At 41.8% G+C, this 19,432-nt stretch overlaps 1 protein-coding gene across 1 annotated transcript in view; it reads left to right on the plus strand.

The window, feature by feature from the left end:
- Positions 1 to 19,432, plus strand: part of lig1 (ligase I, DNA, ATP-dependent) — a 95,330-nt gene that overhangs the window by 20,009 nt on the left and 55,889 nt on the right. Inside the window, 7 exon segments of the mRNA XM_034702970.1 lie at positions 2,514 to 2,600; positions 6,912 to 6,968; positions 7,688 to 7,746; positions 14,250 to 14,363; positions 14,623 to 14,789; positions 15,146 to 15,222; positions 15,366 to 15,457. Of these exon segments, the coding sequence (XP_034558861.1) occupies positions 2,514 to 2,600; positions 6,912 to 6,968; positions 7,688 to 7,746; positions 14,250 to 14,363; positions 14,623 to 14,789; positions 15,146 to 15,222; positions 15,366 to 15,457 (653 nt within the window).

Consider the following 19,432-nt stretch of genomic DNA (forward strand, 5'->3'; position numbering starts at 1 on the left):
GTCAATATTTGCAGTGTTGACCCTTCTTTTTCAAGACCTCTGCAATTCTCCCTGGCATGCTGTCAATCAACTTCTGGACCAAATCCTGACTGATGGCAGTCCATTCTTGCATAATCAATGTTTGGAGTTTGTCAGAATTTGTGGGTTTTTGATTGTCCACCCGCCTCTTGAGGATTGACCACAAGTTCTCAATGGGATTAAGATCTGGGGAGTTTCCTGGCCGAGGGCCCAAAATCTTAATGTTTTGTTCCCCGAGCCATTTTGTTATGACTTTTGCTTTATGGCAAGGTGCTCCATCATGCTGGAAAAGGCATTCTTCATCACCAAACTGCCCTTGGATGGTTGGGAGAAGTTGCTCTCAGAGGACGTTCTGGTACCATTCTTTATTCATGGCTGTGTTTTTAGGCAAGATTGTGAGAGAGCCCACTCCCTTGACCGAAAAGCAACCCCACACATGAATGGTCTCAGGATGCTCACTGTTGGCAAGAGACAGGACTGATGGTAGCGCTCACCTCGTCTTCTCCGAACAAGCCTTCCTCCAGATGCCCCAAACAATCGGAAAGGGGATTCATCAGAGAAAATGACTTTACCCCAGTCCTCAGCAGTCCAGTCCCTGTACCTTCTGCAGAATATCAGTCTGTCCCTGATGTTTTTACTGGAGAGAAGTGGCTTCTTTGCTGCCCTCCTTGACACCAGGCCTTCCTCACTTCGCCTCACTGTGCGTGCAGATGCACTCACACCTGCCTGCTGCCATTCCTCAGCAAGCTCATCACTGGTGGTGGCCCGATCCCGCAGCTGTAACACCTTCAGGAGACGGTCCTGGCGCTTGCTGGACTTTCTTGGGCGCCCTGGAGCCTGTTTGGCAACAATTGAACCTCTCTCCTTGAAGTTCTTGATAATTGGATAGACGGTTGACTGAGGTGCAATCTTACTCGCTGCTATAAACTTCCCTGTCAGGCCCTTTTTGTGCAATGCAATGATGGCTGCACGTGTTTCCTTGCAGGTAACCATGGCTAACAGATGAGGAACAATGGTGTCATGCACCATCTTCCTTTTAAAGTGTCCAGTCACTCAATCATGACAGATTGATCGCCAGCCTTGTCCTCATCAACACCCACACCTGTGTTAATGTGTGACACCTGTGTGTCATTGAAATGATGTTAGCTGGTCCTTTTGTGGCAGGGCTGAAATGCAGTGGAAATGTGTTTTTGGTGATAAAGTTCATTTTCAAGGCAAAGAGGGACTTTGCAATTAATTGCAGTTGAGCTGATCACTCCTCATAACATTCTGGAGTATATGCAGATTGCCATTATAAAAACTGAAGCAGCAGACTTTGTGAAAATTAATAGTGTCATTCTCAAAACTTTTGGCCATGACTGTATTCAAAGTATCTTCCATGGTTGATCTTTGGAAATGTGGACAATCTATCATTGAGCAACAAAACCAGATGCATGAGTTCCTCCTTAAATCATGTTTGCACAGTGACATAATGCATAAAACTTGCTCCGTGCTCGGATCTGAAAACGCAACCGGTGGGTGTTGACAGACGAGAGAGCACGGACCGGACACGGATTTGGTGGAAGACGTGTGTAAAACTCAATCAGACATTTTCATCTGAACAACTAAGACTACATCTAAAACAGCTGCTAAAATGATCCCTGATCTGAGTCACATTAAAAGCTTAGCTTTGGCTGCTGCAGTGAGGATCCAAACAACCTACCCAGCTCACATTTGACCAGATTGTCCAAGAGTTTAACCCTTTAGATGCATCCCTTAGCCGTGTCAAGAATATCAACATATGTCAGAGAAAATGTGTGAAGGCTTAAACAAGAACAATGGAAAATCACTTTAAGTCATTGATAAAGACAGATTTTGTATCCTCAGTTATTATGTTTGCTGTGTGCATTTTAAATCAATCACTTGTCGTCCTCCTCTTCTTTGAGTCTGTGTTGTAAAGGCTGTTAAAGCATGCACACTGTAAGTCAAACAGCAGCAGCAGCAGCGTTTTCCAGCGTTGTCATTTTGAGGTCGTGTTAACTAATCCAGCCACAGACTATTTTTAGCTCTACAAGAGAACAAATGCATTTTTCATCTCGCTAACTATTTATTTTTTATCACTGCTTTGTGTGGGACGGCGTGGGAATGATTGGCAGTGCACACAAAGGAAAGTTCAGAGCTCCTCTCCCTCTGTTTGGAATCAAAGGGAGTTTGTTTCTGTCAAGTTTTCGGCTCGTTGTTTGAGGAAAAGTTGACACGACTAAAGAAAGGAAACATAACTTTTTAACCAGCCTGATCAGTTCTGCTTTTCAAGGATGAGTTATTGTTTAACTTTGCTGACATGGAAAATGCTTTTCAGATAAACATGTTTAAGATTACTTAACAGCTTCCTGAAGTAACCAGTAAATCACATCTCAAAGCCTTGTGCATGTCTCTCTCTGCAAAGACATCAGACTCTAACAGCTCTCCTCATCATCATATGCATCTCCTCTCTTCCATGTCGTCTCTGTCTTCAGTGAGTCAGCCTCAGGACCAACCGACTACGATCCATCCAGGTCCAACTACCACCCTGTGGACCACGCCTGTTGGAAGCAGGGCCAGAAGTAAGTCCAGTCCGCTCATACGCTGCTAACTCAGCGCTCCGCTCATTCATCAGTGGGAACATGAAGTCAGTCTGTGTTCCTTTTTTCCACATGTGTGTTAAGAGTAGCTGTTGAGCAGTTATTGGAGACTTGTGACAGGTTCTCTTTGCAAGCAGGGAGGTGAATGACGATTTTCTGAATGATTTGAAAAAATATTAATGAGAATGATAAAAGATTAAAACTTTAAAGAAAAATAAATAAGTTTCAATAAAATAATAATGTACAGTATATCACAAATCAGTCCATCAGAAAGTCAGCTAAAAAGAGATAAGGGAACAGGTGATCACCTCATCTGGATAACATCAGTTACCAACCCTAATATTGCAGTGATACCCTCCATATACAGTATGGTAAGCTTATAGCTGCTGCTGGCTCTGCTTACGTTAGCCACGCTCTATAAACTTGTTGACATCATGTACCTGCAGAGTTTGTGAGCCCATACTTGTTTTCTGACCTTTTCCACTTGGGACTAGTCAGTAGAGTTAGACCGATATGTTTTTTTCATGGTGGTGTTGGAGGACCTCTCTGAATGCCTGGTCCTCGCGTGTTCGTTTGATGAAGAAAATAGGAGGAGGTATTGAAGTTTCAAAAATCAGCTTTATTCTAAACACCAGTAGAAATTGCAAAGTGTACAGAGCTCTGGGTCTGACTATCGTGTCCCTGATCAACAACAGTGCTGTTCAGTTCGCGAAGTCTGAACTGACTACTTTTTCCCTGACCCAGTATTTATTAACACATAGGATGAATTTGAATTGTGCATAATTTGAGGGCGTTGCCTCCCCCTCATTGGCCCGAGGCGCGTCCACGTCCTCCTCGTTCTGACTCCCATCATACTCCTCCAGGCCTGAGAAGTTGTCCTGAAACGTGAAAGTTAGCGCACACACATTCCTGTCTACCCTCAAGGATAACGTTCTCTCATCATTCACCAATGCACCTCAGCTACGTGTGGTCTGCCACCTGCCCCCCTTAATTTCTGGGATACTGAACCTATGTCTGCTGATGCATGGAATTCTCCCAAGGCCCTGGTTCCTGTTTTTGGCTACATTACGTCTTACTTTTGATATGTCGTTGTGACTACGACCTTCAGGTCCTTCTTGTTGTTATGGTTTTCCGCTATCCAGACATGCAGTCATGGCGTTCTTTGGTTCTCAGTACTTTTCCACTCTCTCAGATGTTCAGGGTGACCGAGGCCTCAATACTGTACAGGTCTCAGTTCTCCGTGGTGCCAAGCTGCATGGTTTCAGTACACGCTATATTTGTATCTAAACACTCGTGATGATTAGTATATTTGGCTATATGAGTAAAATTAATATGATATAATATGATTAAGTAAATGAATGTGATTGAGTAAATAGTGACAATTGTGAGTATATAAGAGTGAGGTGTGGAGTCCCATATCCACAGTGGATACCGATATTTGGAGCCGATATTCATTTGCAGTAACAGGGGCATCAAAATTTTGAATGATACAAACTAGGGATGACCACAATTAATCGATGATGGATTAATTGATTGTTAAGAAATTACTCGAAACACACATTTTTGTTATCAATTTTCCGTCACGTGGAACAAACATCATGTGGTCTCATATTACACTCAGCTATCAGGGAGGTGTGTTAAGTTTAAAGCATGTTTGGATGTGAATCAGCTGTTAAAGGTGTTGCTCACAGCGGAGACGCTCAGCTGGCGGCTGCGGCTGTGCGTCAGGTTTCCACGTGCGCTTTTTAAAAGATGATCAATACAAAAATGCTGCCAACAACAACACGGACACAAAGGTTGACAGCTTTAAACAGGATATTTCCCAACTTTGGATACGAAGGCAACAGACAGGTGGGAAATTCTGGTACGCTACGTTTACAGACCAGCAACATCAGAGCCGTCTGGGCTTTTCTCCAGCTGGACTGATTATGACCCGGTTACTCTCCCGGCTGACACCTGACCGAATACACATGTTTATTTTTCTCAATAAGAACGAGTAGACAGAAAACTGGACTCTGTGAGTCTGAAGTACTGTTCTGTTAGTATTATGAGCCTTCACATTATAAGACTATGTCCGCGTAGAATATTTTAATGAGCCTGATCGTTGATATTCTGCGTGTCAAACATGTGCCCGTATTCAATCCCGTCAGTTATATGCATTTTGTTGCTGTAGAAAATACAATTTAGGGGGAAAACAACGTATTTGGCCTTGTTTTTGACGTAAGAATAATAATGGTTTTTTTTATCAATAAATCGATTATTGATCGTTAACATTTCCAAAAATCGATCAGGGAAAAAACTTAAAATGTACATCCCTAATACAAACTCCAACACTTAACTTTGTTTAAACACCTTTAAGCATATGTTTACTAAACAGCTTTTCAGATTTGCAACATGTTAAAGTTTTTTCTATCTTAGACAATAGACATCTTTGTTTTAAAATTCTAACACAAAGTGCAGGGAGCTCCCAGGCTCAGCAGCATGTCTTATAAAGCTCAATGAAAACTTAAACAAATAAATAGCTCTCTAAAATTTTCTACAGTAAATAAAGTTTTCCAAAATGTCAATATAACTGAAATGTTAATCTTTCACTTATCATTGTTTTATGGGGGTATTTCAGTGTTTTTGAAGTGGGGTTGTATGCTCCGCCTCTTTCCGTTGTACGGTTCTGAAGCCAAAAAATCCCTCTCCTGGGCGTCGCCATTGTGCAGCCAGAGCCTGTGAAGCCACTGTAATAAGCTCCGCCCTACAGGGTAACGTCACAAGACACTGTGTGTCCTTTGAAGTTTCGTTCTACGGTAGCTGTCAATCAAAGGAAACCAGGAAGTAAAACACAGTTTTTTAACCTCTAATAACTAACGAAAAAGAAACTTCTCAGAAAAAAGAGGACTTGAACACAAAACAGTCAAATACTAACTACATATCACCACAGCATACGGATGTGAGAAACATTCATACCACGTGTATTTATTTTTTAAAGTTTGACTGCTCCCCCATTCAAATGAATGGGGGAGACAGATTTTTTGACCTATACTGCAGCCAGCCACCAGGGGGCAGTCACACTGCTGAAAGCCTCACCACCAGCCGAGGGAACTTCTCCCTTGGTTTTAAATCACTAGTAATTGTAGGGGCCACAACAGATGCTGCTCAGCTCGTCTCCTGTAATGAGAAACTGCAGAAGAAATGGAACACAAGCTAGGCTACGGTTTCTGCAGTCGGGGTCATTTCTGCCACGTGATTTAGTGAATTTTGAGCCAAAATAATCCAGTTTTAAAATGACCTCTTATCGGCCATCAGATTTTTAATAAAGGCCAATGCCAGTATGAGTCAAAATTGCGATTAACAGCCCGGCCAATAATCGGTCTATCCCTACTAGTCGGGCACTCTGAACTTCCCTGGTCCGTCTATTCTCTTTTTTCTTACCTGTCTTGGAAATAGATTTTTAAGGCAGCATAAATATATTCTCTTGACTGAAAAAATCGATGATCAGCATACATCTTTAATTATTTTTCTCTATTTAGAAGAACAAGCCACAAAAAGAAATCAATGGTTGCAAATAAAAGCAGAAAATGTTAAAGTGAAGTCTTCTTCAGTGTCAGCTGAAAATATTGAAGGTTGTTTGTTTTCTCGCCCCGGAGCCGTCCTGGTTTTGTCAGAGTGAGCCTGCTGCAGATAAATCTTTCAGTCATGAGAAGTGCTCCAACTCGGTGATGGAAAGTCATGGAAAAATGATGGGATTTTACATCAAGGTCACGGTGCAGGACACCCTGCTGACGCTCAGGTCAAGTACTGAGCACCGTCGTGTTTGCTGTGTTTTTAATATTTCAGCACCAGACGGGTGGAGTTCACTCCCCTGTGTCACGTCACGTTCTCTTATGGATGACGACACATCAGCTGCTCAGGCTGGAATAAAGAAACGGATAGTTTGCTGAGACTTTCGAGGCATTTGAAGCGTATTACATTCCCACGCTGTGTCTGTACACGGCTCTGCAGGAACTTTCTTAGCTTTGAAAACGAAGCCCTGTTGGTTCCCCCCTCTCTGTCGAGCATAATAGATTTTTTTCCATATCAAACATCATTTTAACGACACAGCTTTCCCACCAAGGCAGCTCTGACCTTTGTCCCTCCTACGGTGGCTTTCATGCAGGTTTTGATTACCCAGAATCAAAGCTCTTTCTTCTGTTGCACTAATTACTAACTGCTCTGAACAGCTGAGTCAGCTCAACACTGTGAATGTAAAATCTGCCAGCATTGGATGCTTCGCCTGCTAACTACACGCTCATCACCCTCCAGAGTACCATACTTGGCGGTGGCGCGCACCTTCGAGAAGATTGAGGAGGACTCTGGCAGGTAAGCGCTCCATATGTTGGGTAAAGATGTTTATTTAACCCCAGATTGATAGAAAAGGTATGTGGGAGGAAGTGATCTCTGCTCTGTTCAAAAGATAAAATATATTTAAAGCATTTTTACTAAATTACCATTCAAGCGCCCTGCTGGGAATTTCTGGAGCATAATTAGAGACGCCTGTTCCAGCCAGGGAAAGTGAGGAAATTGGATTAATTTTCTGGGGAGGGCAGGGAACATGAAGAAATTCTACAATTAGGTCACTTTCTAGGAACCCTCATTTTTTTCTCCCCCACACTCGGGCTTCACTTAAAAGGTGGTTTCATGCTTTGATTCTCTGGAACTTTCTTGGAAACTTTGCTCATGACTTATTTTAGACCTCTTCATATAAAAGAAGACTAGAAACCAACATGTAGTGCAGATTTCAGTGAAGGTAACGCATGTGATCGTACATCTTGAAGGAACAGTCATAGCTTCAGTCTGTTAACGACGTTTGAGGATATTTAACGACAAACATCCCGACCATGACTTGTATTTCCTCCGACCACTTCCAGCTGCTGCATAGCGTTTCATAAACGGACGGTTCATCTGCCTGCCCAGCTTCCATTTCCGATTAAAACCTCCAGACAAATCTCATTTCCCGCCGCCCGGTATTTACAGGATGGCTTTAAAATTCGTTTAACTCTTCTTCCTTGTCTCAAAGCAATCCCATTGTCATTCCCCAGACTGAGAAACATTGAGACGCTGTCGAACCTGCTCCGCTCCGTGCTGCTGCTCTCTCCAGGTAAATGGTGTTTTATCTCTCCCATAATGCATGCTGATGTTGCTACACAGGCAGCTGGCTGGCAGCCACTCTATCAAGGAGATGATGATGAAGCCAGGTTGCACATAAAAGTGGGAGGATGAGTCAGTTCATTGATGTGTGGATGTGTGTGTGGACGTTTGTTGATGTGTGTAAGCATGAAGCAGAGGGGGTCCAATCATATGTGTGGGTCTGTAATTATTAGTGTGTGTGTGTGTTCAGCCTTTTTTTCTGTGTCTAGAGTGTGTGTGTACAGTTTCTAGTCTCTAATGTTTTGTGTTATAACAAATGTGTCTTGTATGTGTTTGTGTGTGTGTGTGTGGGTGTGTGCGGAGTTCATGTTAGCTGGTTATTCAAAATGTAAAAATACCAAATACATAAAACCATCTTGGTCCAAATCTAAAACAGACACTTTCCCCTTTTTAGATGCATGTGAAAAAGAAGGGTGGTCTTCTATTTTGGATCTACTCTTTTACAAAGTTTTCCAACATACAGTTGAGGTCAAAATTATTAGCCCCCCTTGTGAAATCAGATAAAACCCTTGATTTCTCCATGAAAATGACTATTAAAAACAAGTGTTTATAGTTTATTTGTTTCCAAAATAACAAAGACAAATGTTCACTATGTTTGACTTGGATATTTTATTGATGCAATGAATTGAAACAAGAAAAGGTAAAAATGGCATGTCCAAAGTTATTAGCCCCCTGGCCCTAAGTAGTCAATAGTGCACCCTTTCTGAGCCACACCTAACAACAACTTCCTTTAAATAGTTCTCTACAAGGTTGGCACATGTCTCTGGAGGGATTTTGGCCCAATTTTCCAATGCAAATTGTTCCAGCTGGTCCAAAATACATGGTTTCTGAGCATGGACATTCACTTTGAGCACCCGCCACAGATTCTTCACAGGATTTAGATCTGGGCTCTGTACGGGCCACTCCAGAACCTTGGTTTTGGTGTCCTTTAAGAACTGTTTGACCAATTTTGACGTAAGCTTTGGATCATTGTCTTGCTGGAAGACCCAGCGCCGACCAAAGCCTAGACTAAGAGCAGAGTTCTTCACATTATCCCTCAAAATGTCAACATAACTTTCTTTTTTCATGATGCCATGCACCAAAACAAGTTTTCCCGTGCCTGAGGCTGCAGAACAGCCCCACAGTAAGATGCTCTCCCCACCATGTTTAATTCTGAGGGCCGTGTTCTAAGGGTTGAAGGACTCTCCCTTTCTTGGCCAAACATGAACAACATCCATATGCCCAAAAATTCCATCAGACCAAAAGATGGACTTCCAAAACTCATCTTTACCTTTCAAATGTTCTCGGGCAAACCTCAGTTTGGCTCTGATGTGCCGCTCTTTGAGTAAAGGGGTTCTTCTGGGACGATGGTCCTGAAACCCACTATGATGAAGATCCCTCACAACTGTGTTCCTTCAAACATCAACTCCAGAGGAGGTCAGGTCAGCAACAATCATCTTGGCAGATGTCCGGGGCTTCTTGCAGACATCTTTGACTACTTTCCTCTCCAGAGTTCTTGAAATATTGTGTTTTCCACCACGCCCAGGTTTGTTTCTAACAGAGTTTGTCTCCTTCAACTTTGCAATGATGCAACATACAGCTATTCTAGACACTGTAAAACGCCTGGAAATTACAGTATAGCCTTCCCCCTTATTATGAGCCTCAAATATCTTCTTTCTGAGCTCAAGACTGACTTCCATTGTCTTTGGCATGGTTAGTAAGAGTAGTCTCTCTCAATGATGTGTTCAAGTGCCCTGTTTGGAGTCCCTTAAGTAAATCTCAAAGCTGTTTGAATGCTCAGGTGTTGTTAGGAAGCCAACAGACCTACAGGTGTTGTTAGGAAACCAGCTGACTGCTCAGGTGTGTTTTAAAAGTAAAAATTCACAGGGGGCTAATAATTTTGATCACCCCATTTTTCACTATATTTGATATAAAGTTATCCTAAAAATGTATTTTACATTCCAAAATGTACCAAAGCTACTAAAGAACACCCGTGAATGTTTGATTATATCAAGTTTTATCAATGATTCAAACATTGGGCAGAATTTAAGGAAAATGTTACAGAATTCCTGGGGGGCTAATCATTTTGACCTCAAGTGTATACATTTACCATCAGTCAAAATGTAGGGTGGGAAAAATACCAAAAAACCAAAGTGGTCTGAATGTAAGACAGGTATTTCTCCCTTTTTAGATTACTTCTGAAAAGGTTGGTATTTGGGGTCTACACTGTAACAAAGCTTTCTGACATATAGACACCATTAGTCAAATGTAAAGTATTAAGAAATATAAAATACAAATTACCATATTGGTCTGAATGTACAATGTTTATTTCCTCTGTTAAGATGCGTGTGAAAAAGTGGGCAGGTCTTTTATTAGGGATCTACACTTTTACAAAGTTTTCCAACATATAAATTTACCATCAGTCAAAATGTTAGCAGGGAAAAATTCCAAATACAGATAGCCATATTGGTCCGAATATAAAACACGTATTTCCCCCTTTTTAGATTCCTTCCGAAAAGATGGGTAGGTCTTTTATTTGGGGTCTACACTTTTATCAAGCTTTCCAACTTATAAATTATCCATCGATCAAACTGTTAGGTGGGAAAAATATTCAATAACTATAGTGGAACGAATAGAAGTTGGGTATTTCCCCATTTTAGATTCCTTCTAAAAAATTGGGCAGGTCTTTTATTTGGAGTCTACACTTTTACCAAGTATTCCAATATATAAAGACACCACACGTTAAAATGTGAGGTGGAAAAAATACAAAATACAAATAACCATAGTGGTAGTGTATTTCCCCCTTTTTAAATGCATGTGATGCAATTGGGGTCTAGACTTTTACAAAGTTTTTCAACTTTTAAAGACACCATCATCAAAATGTAAGGTGGGAAAAAATACTCAAAAGATATTGGTCCGAATATAAGACGGGTATTTCTCCCTTTTTAGATTCCTTCTGAAAATGTGGGTAGGTCTTTTATTTGGGGTCTACACTTTTACAAAGTTTTCCAACATATAAAGATATCATCAGTCAAACTATAAGGTGGGAAAAGTACTTAATAACCATAGTCGAATGAATACAAGATGGGTATTTCCCCCATTTAGATTCCTTCTGAAAATGTGGGTAGGTCTTTTATTTGGAGTCTACACTTTTACAAAGTATTCCAACATTTAGATACCATCAGTCAAAATGAAAGGGAGGAAAATTACTAAATACAGATAACCATATCGTTACGAATATAAGACGGGTATTTCCCCCTTTTGAAGTGGATGTTAAAAAGATGGTAGGTCTTTTATTTTGGGTCTACATGTTTACAAAGTTTTCCCACATATAAAAATATCATTAGCCAAAATGTAAGGTGGGGAAAAAAACAACTGCAAATAACAATATTGGTCCAAATATAAGACTTTTTTTTTCTCCTTTTGAATGCATGTGAATAAGTGGATAGGTCTTTTATTTGGGGTCTACACTTTTGTACGCAAACTTTCATTCACGACAGTGCAGTCAAAAGTTTTCTCTCTGACCACGCCCCCTCAGGAAGTGGGTGTGGCCTCGGCTGTCCAGCACGTTGATCTAATGTTTACATGTTGGCTGAATATACACGGCTGCTCACAGATCACGTTACTTCAACCCTCTGAATCTGATCCAGAATCTGATCCTGACGGAGAGGCGCCTGTAGCAGGACCTTTCTGAACGATTGGTCATAGATTTAGTGTTTCTTGTCGTTTTATTTATCAGTATGTCGACATGTGTCTTGGTACACAGCTACGAACATGTAGCTATGTGGCTATGCTAACTAGCGCTAGCACTTATCCATGATAAATAAAAATCATCCACTAGATCTTCAAATCTGCAGACGTGGGGAGTAAAACCAACCTCTACAGCAGGATCTTTCTGAAGGATTGATCACAAATTCTGTGTTTCTTGATGTTTTATTTGTCAGTATGTCGACGTTTGTCTTGGTACACAGCTACAGCTATGAACATGTAGCTATGTGGCTATGCTAATTAGCGCTAGCACTTTTCCATGATAAATAAAAATCATCCACTAGATCTTCAAATCTGCAGACGTGGGGAGTAAAACCGACCTTTGTGTTTATTAAGACAGCCTACAACTAGCATGCCTCCCTCCTAAGCTCCTTGTTAGCACACATGTGTGCAGGTAATGAAAAACGGAGGGGGGATTCAGTATTATTTTATACAGTCTATGGGCTGAACAAGCTCCGAGCTCTGACTCCGTGACAGACCGGATATTGTTGTTACGTAACAAAAACACGGAAGTCTGAAACGGCTCGTTTCACACACATTTACAGAAAGGTGGAGAAATCAGAACAGGGGCAGAATGGATTTTTTTCATTCTCGGGGGGTTTGTAGACATGCCAGGGAAACATATTTCAGGTAGAGAACCATTAAAAAGTCAATTTTGCATGATATGTCACCTTTAATGCTTTCACCCAAACAACACATGTCAGGTTTAATGATTGACAGAGAAAACACAAAGACCTGAAACAGTGTCTCTGCTGATTTTTAAAGAAAAAGCGTAAACATTAGGGACTCCAATTTTAAGTATTCTCTGTGATCGATCTTTTGAAATGCTAACAACCAATAATTGTTTTTTAAAAACACAGATTTATTCTGCCAAAAACAATGCAAAATGCATTTTCTTCCCACTAAATCATATTTTCCACAGCAACTCAATGCCTATAACTGACTGTATTGGATACAGATTGTATAAAGGGGGATGCAAAATGTCAGTCAGGAGTACAACAAAATTATAAAACACATGCTAAGACGGCTTTGATGTTGCAAATCTGCAAAGATATATATATAAGACGGGCTACATTAGAGCCATCCCACCAGTCAGTTGAATCAGAATCAGAATCAGCTTTTTTGGCCAGGTATGCTTGAACACACAAGGAATTTGACTTTGGTAAACTGTGCTCTTTTTGTACAAGGCATAAGAATAAGACAAACAAATAAAAAATAAAAATATAATAACAATAACATCAGCTATAAATACAAAAGAACAACAAATAGGCTTGACTAATATGTACAGACTAAAATAATATGATAAAGTGCAGTGGTGAGTAGCAGAGGTAGTTTTTACATTATAAAAATAGAAGTTAAATAATACAAAAAATAGAAATATGGAATTCTGCTTGGAGAATTGTTGCATTGTATATTTACATATTTACACAGAGAGTATTTATCTGACAGGTATGACACTGTTATGGTTTAGTGTTCATCAGAGTGACAGCCTGGGGGAAGAAACTGTTCTTATGGCGGGTTGTTTTGGCGCACAGTGATCTGTAGCGCCTGCCGGAGGGGAGGAGTTTGATGAATTTGTGTCCAGGGTGTGAGGGGTCAGCGGTGATGCTACCTGCCCGTTTCCTGGCCTGGGACCGGTACAAGTCCTGGATGGGGGGCAGGTCGACACCGCTGATTTTTTCTGCAGTCCTCATAGTCCGTTGCAGTCTGTGTTTGTCTAGTTTGGTTTCAGATCCAAACCAGACAGTGATGGCTTTGTATCCAAAGATGGGGAAACATCCTGTATTAAGTTTTCAACCTTGGTGTCCGGGTCGTACACCTTCAGCCAGCATCCTTAGTAGACATAGCCGAACTTCAACTTCTAAAAAAAGAAGACTCCCGTAAAGGCGGGAAAGAATTAATGATCAACCAGGCCTTAAACGGTGCAAGAGAATCCACAGAATGGATCAATCGGCGTTATAGTCTTCACAAGTTGATCAGGATGAACTCTAGAGAAATCTGCACCTCAATGAGTGACAGGAGGGACGGGGATGACTCCGCTGCTTGTACTGACTTCATAGACTGAAGTAAACGAAACAATGACATCGTCTTTTCTCCGACACTCACATGAAATTATACAGTAATGTGTGTCTTTTACTTCTGTCTTAAAGTATGTCTTTAGTGTTTGTGTGTGTCCTTATCTCCAGTGCACCTGTGGTGTAGCGTTTGTTTTTACCCGCGTGTCTTTGTTGGCTCGTTCTGTTGTTCTTCTCAGTTCCTAATTCTCTGATCTGCATGCTCATGAGATTTGTGTTATGAAGTGTTTGTTTAATTTGCACGTGTGTGTGCATGTGTGTGTGCGCATGTGCGTGTGTTTCCTGTGCTGGTTTGTCATCTACTTGTTGTGTCACTTTAATTTTTAATTAATTTGTGTCTCATCTTTGGCCTGAACTTTAGTGTGTGTGTCGTTGACATTTTGAGTGAATGTGAGCTGGCCCTTTAAAAATGATTAACAATGAGTTTGGAACTTGTCTTGTTCATTTCAAGGGCCAATGAAAAAAGTTAAATAGATGTTTTAATAGTCAACCAATGAACAGTATGTTAAGAATTTGTGTCTGTGTCTGTGTGTCACTGTGCACGTGCTCATGTTTGTGTATGTGTCTGTTACTTACTGTGCATGTTCTCATGTTTGTGTGTGCTCGTGTGTGTGTGTGTTCTTTTTCCCAGATGACCTGCTGTGCTGTGTGTACCTGTGTCTGAACCAGCTGGGTCCTGCCCACTTGGGGATGGAGCTTGGTGTTGGAGAGACGGTGCTAATGAAAGCTGTTGCTCAAGCGACTGGTAATGGACACACACACACACACACACACACACACACACACACACACACACACACACACACACACACACACACACACACACACACACACACACACACACACACACACACACACACACACACACTGATGAGCACAAACATAACCATTCTGTTGCATCCAAACGCTTGCCCGTGCATTCCCTGCCTAACTGCTAATTCCACCCTCCTTCGCTCATCAGCCAGCGATGCGGTTGCCATTTACGGTCTCGCTCTTGTTTCCAGGACGACAATTGGACAAAATCAAGGCGGAGGCGCAGGAGAGAGGAGATCTGGGCCTTGTGGCCGAGAGTTCCCGTAGCAACCAGCGCATGATGTTCCAACCGGCCAGTCTGACAGCAGGGGGCGTGTTCAGGAAATTGAAGGAAATTGCCAGCATGAGTGGGAACTCGGTAAGCCAGAGAATAACATTTTCATTTGGGAGAAGCAGTGCTGGGAAAATATTGTTCTCTGTATTTGCCTCCCGGTGCAGGGTCAGGGAGGAGGGACAGGACATGTTAATGTGATTGTGCATCCAACAGGAGGCTTATTTGTTTGTCTACTTCAAAGTCCTCACCTGGCTGGAATCTCTTAGGCAATTAGTTCTGTATCCTCCCCTGCTGTTGTCGGGTCTTGTTATTCTACTTTTATTTTCTCCCTCTCTGGTTTGAACACGGAGTTTGTACTCGCTGGTGACCTCAGTCTTTTTTGCATTCTGTCTCCTCTCGCTCGTCTTCTGTGAATCTCAATTTCCTCCCGCCCGCCTCAGGCCATGAATAAGAAAATCGACATCATCAAAGGCCTCTTTGTGGCGTGCCGCTTTTCCGAGGCTCGCTACATCGTCAGGTAAAATAACACTCGCTCGCACACGTGCACAGATGGGCTGCATGTTTACACACACACACATACACACACTCATACTGCAGCTCATTCTTAGTGTGTATCCGTCAGCCTTCAGAAGCATATGCTCTCTTGGTTTTGACTGACAGGTCCCTGGCTGGAAAGCTGAGGATCGGACTGGCTGAGCAGAGCATCCTCTCAGCTCTAAGCCAGGCTGTGTGCCTGACCCCTCCTGGACAAGGTAATCTTAAATCTTTTTAAAATAAGGTGCAGTTTTCTGCATCCTGTAATCACTCTTGCTTCTTCTTGCTGGTCATCGGGAGAACCATCCTGAAACATAATCCTTTACAAACGATGACAGACTATCTTTTCTCTGCGCCAAAATGTCCCTGAAGTTAATCTGAGGAACGTAGATTTGAGGGGTCGACTGATATCAGTGTTTACAGATGCCGATAATTAGAGAGCAGGTCAGCTGATGGCCGATATATAACGCTGTTATCATGTTTCTGATGTGTGTCTGCATCATCGATTATATGATGCACATGCTGCAAGTTTCCTCTCCTCACTCAGGTCGACATCATGCAGTCAGCTTAGGGTCTGAGTTTCTTTCTGTTCATCAATCACTTATTTATTTCCACCAGATCAGTTCCTCATATTTAGATTTAGTTTTGGGTCCAACTGTGAAGATTTCATTTGCAAAAACAGATAACTCCATTTTTATTAATGTTAGAAAAACACATTTCATGTTAAATCTGGGGTTGGTAGTCAGATTTAGATCCACTTTTTGTTATACTGGTTAAAATGATCTTTATGTCCTGATGGTAATCAATACATAATGTGTTCTTAAAAAAGAGGTAAAAAAAAGCCTCTATCTACAGCCGGAGTAAACCTGGGAAAACACCAACCAATCCCTGCCATCAGGAGCCAAATGATGAAACCAATCAAATCCCGTCCTGCCGTTCTGCCCGCCTCCTGCAGAGCGTACATTTCATGTTTGTTTGTGTTATTAACTTTCACTACGAGAATGTGTCGGTGTTTTCTTACCGCTGAGTGAGACTTGAGTTCAGCAGGGGGCGTCGTTTCGGAGGAGCTCCGAGGGGAGGGGGGGAGGGGTTAGACGGAGTCCTGAGGAAATGCTACATTCAAATTCATGCTAGTTTTCCGTAACTACCAACCCTAGCTTTAATATACATTTTTAATAGAGTTGATGTTTTTTTTCAAGATACCTCTAATGAGTAATGTAATTTTGACTTGGGCAAAGCCACCCAACTTCAGTTGATAATAATAATAATAATAATAATAATACATTTTATTTATAAAAGCGCTTTAAAAGGTTCTCCAAGCGCTTTACAGGAAAATACAATTATACAATAGGAAAGCAAAAGGAAAACAGTGCAAAAAAGCAAAGAAAAGCAAGGCAGCAAAATAAAACAAAACAAGAAAAAAATCAATCAATTCTAGTTTAAAAGCCTTTGTAAATAGGTGTGTTTTGAGTCCGGATTTGAATTTGGTGAGTGAGGGAGAGAATCTGAGGTGTTGGGGGAGAGAGTTCCAGAGGGTGTGGGCAGCGACAGAGAAGGCCCTGTCGCCCCAGGTTCGGTGCTTGGGTTTGGTGAGAGGGGTGAGGAGGTTGGCGTTGGTGGAGTGGAGGTTGCGGGAGGGATTATATGGCTGTAGAAGGTCGGTGAGGTAGGAGGGAGCTAGGTTATGGAGGGCTTTATAGGTGATGAGTAGGATCTTGTACTGTATTCTGAAGGGGATGGGAAGCCAATGGAGGTTCTGGAGGACTGGGGTGATATGGTCTCTGGAGCGGGTATGAGTGAGGAGGCGTGCAGCTGAGTTTTGTATGTATTGTAATTTGTTGAGGAAGGTGTTGGGTGTACCGTAGAGGATGTTTTTGCAGTAATCGAGTCTTGAGGTGATGAAGGCGTGGATGAGAGTTTCAGCTGCTGTGAAGGAAAGGGAGGGGCGGAGACGGGCGATGTTTTTGAGGTGGAAGAAAGCAGTTTTTGAAATATTGTTAATGTGTTGTTGAAAGTTAAGTGACTGATCAAAAATGATACCAAGGTTACGGATGTGGGTGGATGCTGAAACTGTGGATTTATCAATAGTGAGTGAGAAGTCTGGGCAGGTGGAAGTGAGGGATTTTGGGCCTATGATGAGAATTTCGGATTTATTACAATTGAGTTTGAGAAAGTTTGTTTGCATCCCTAAAGCTAGTAACAATGTTATATGAAACATTTTGAAAAAATGTCATCTGTTTCTGCAAATGAACTTTTCATTTGTTCCTCCTATCCTCTCTTAAGGAATCAGTCGACGTCTGTAAATGGACTATATTTAGCGCTTTTCTAGTCTTTCTGACCACTACTTGTCACATTCACCCATTCATACCCATTCACTCACTGATGGTAGAGGCTGCTACAGTAAGGGACCATCAGTGTTAGCTAATCTCATTCGTACACATTCACCTCTGAACAACAGAGGGAGCAATTTGTGGTTCAGTGTCTTGCTCAAAGACACTTCGGCATGTGACAGTCGGAGCTGGGATTGAACCGCCAACCTTCCGATTGATAGACAACCGACTCTACCCACTGAGCCACAGCCGCCCCAACATGAAAGCCCCATTTTACTTTGGCCCTTTGTTTTTGTTTTTTTAGTGCAGTGTTTTTGTAAACTTCCCAAACCACGACCCTTGACCCTCAGGTTCTCTTTCTCGGATACGAAACATATGCATTATTCTAAATATCATAACGAAGGCCAGTAACTGTTTGAAGTCACCAGACTAGAATGACATAATTTACCGGCTCTAATTGAGCGCCAGAATGTTTTGTTTGCTTGCTTAATTTGTGCGAATAACTCGCTCCATTCACGTGTACGCGAGTACTTCATGGCGAGAGAACTGTGATGCTAATTGAGGAAGTGCTAACTTGCGAGTACGATCGATGGCTGGAATCAAGTAGCAGACAAAGGTTTTCACTCCTTACCAGATAACTTACAGGGTTCCCACGCGTCCTGGAAAACCTGGAAAACCTGGAAAACAGTTGACCATTTTTTCCAGTACTGGAAAATGGGAGAAAAAGTAAAATGTCCTGGAAGCTTCCCGAGTCCATTGCTGGCTCTTAGCTAATTTTATATTTTTTGAGAAAAGAGAAAGCTGAGATGAGAGTTGGCCATCATTGTAACTTGCATTGTTCTATAATTAATTTGCCGTAATTTTTAAGCATGTACGAATGTAAGAGATGATTTCATGGATAGCCGTAGACTGCACATCTTTCAATGTAGACTTCCACTGAGAGGAACATATTAGACTATTAAGGAACTAAAGTAGGAACTCAATTTAGACTGACATACCAGCTTGATCATCACTGAAAATGATCTCTGGAAAAGAGTGGGAACCCTGAACTTACCTTCCAAGTGAGCTCCTTTTTATTCCTCCGATTAAAAAAACTAATGTGTTGTCGTATATTTTGAGCTAGCCGCACACAATATCAATTATTCCTCCATCGTCCAGATGAATGAACGTCTGCCAGTAGGTTCTCACATCATACGTCACTGGAAGGTTTGAACACAGATTGGCCGTCGTGGCACAAATGATTCACTGAAGATCAGATTTTTAACTCTCACGAATCAAGCATGTAGAGCGTTGTAGACAGTTTGTGTCTTTGGATTGACTTTTCATGTGATGCACTTCCTTGTGTTTGTTTTGAGCACATTGGATTTGATCTGTCGTCGGGAAAAGACGACGCTGACTGAAATCTTGTCAAAGCAGACGTAAGGTGATGCGCTAACACCACTCGACAGCCACCTGACGAGGCTGCACCAACATCCACTAATGCCTGTTATCATAGTTTAGTTTGTTTAGTTCCTCAACTATAAGTGTGCACACTTTTCCCTAAGGCTCTGTGACATGACAGAAGCACCCTTCATGAAATTTAAATAAAAACCCAGCTGGGAGGTCACACTCTAGGGTGCGAAGAGTGGAGTGTTACAGCAGGTAGGAATTAGTTTTATATATAGAGCGCTTATTAAAACACAGCTAACATATTCCATCCTGTCATGGGAGTACTTATCGATGGAATCTGGAACAGTGAGAGTTAAAACAAATTAAAAAGACTACAACGTGAGGAAATCAACACTTCCTCTCTCTAACATGCCGTCGGCGGAGAAGAAGCCGTCTCTGTCTGGAGGATGTTTTAACTGTATGTCTCTCACCAGC

The sequence above is a fragment of the Notolabrus celidotus genome, chromosome 15, assembly GCF_009762535.1.
Source record: "Notolabrus celidotus isolate fNotCel1 chromosome 15, fNotCel1.pri, whole genome shotgun sequence".
NCBI classification, from domain to species: Eukaryota; Metazoa; Chordata; class Actinopteri; order Labriformes; family Labridae; genus Notolabrus; species Notolabrus celidotus.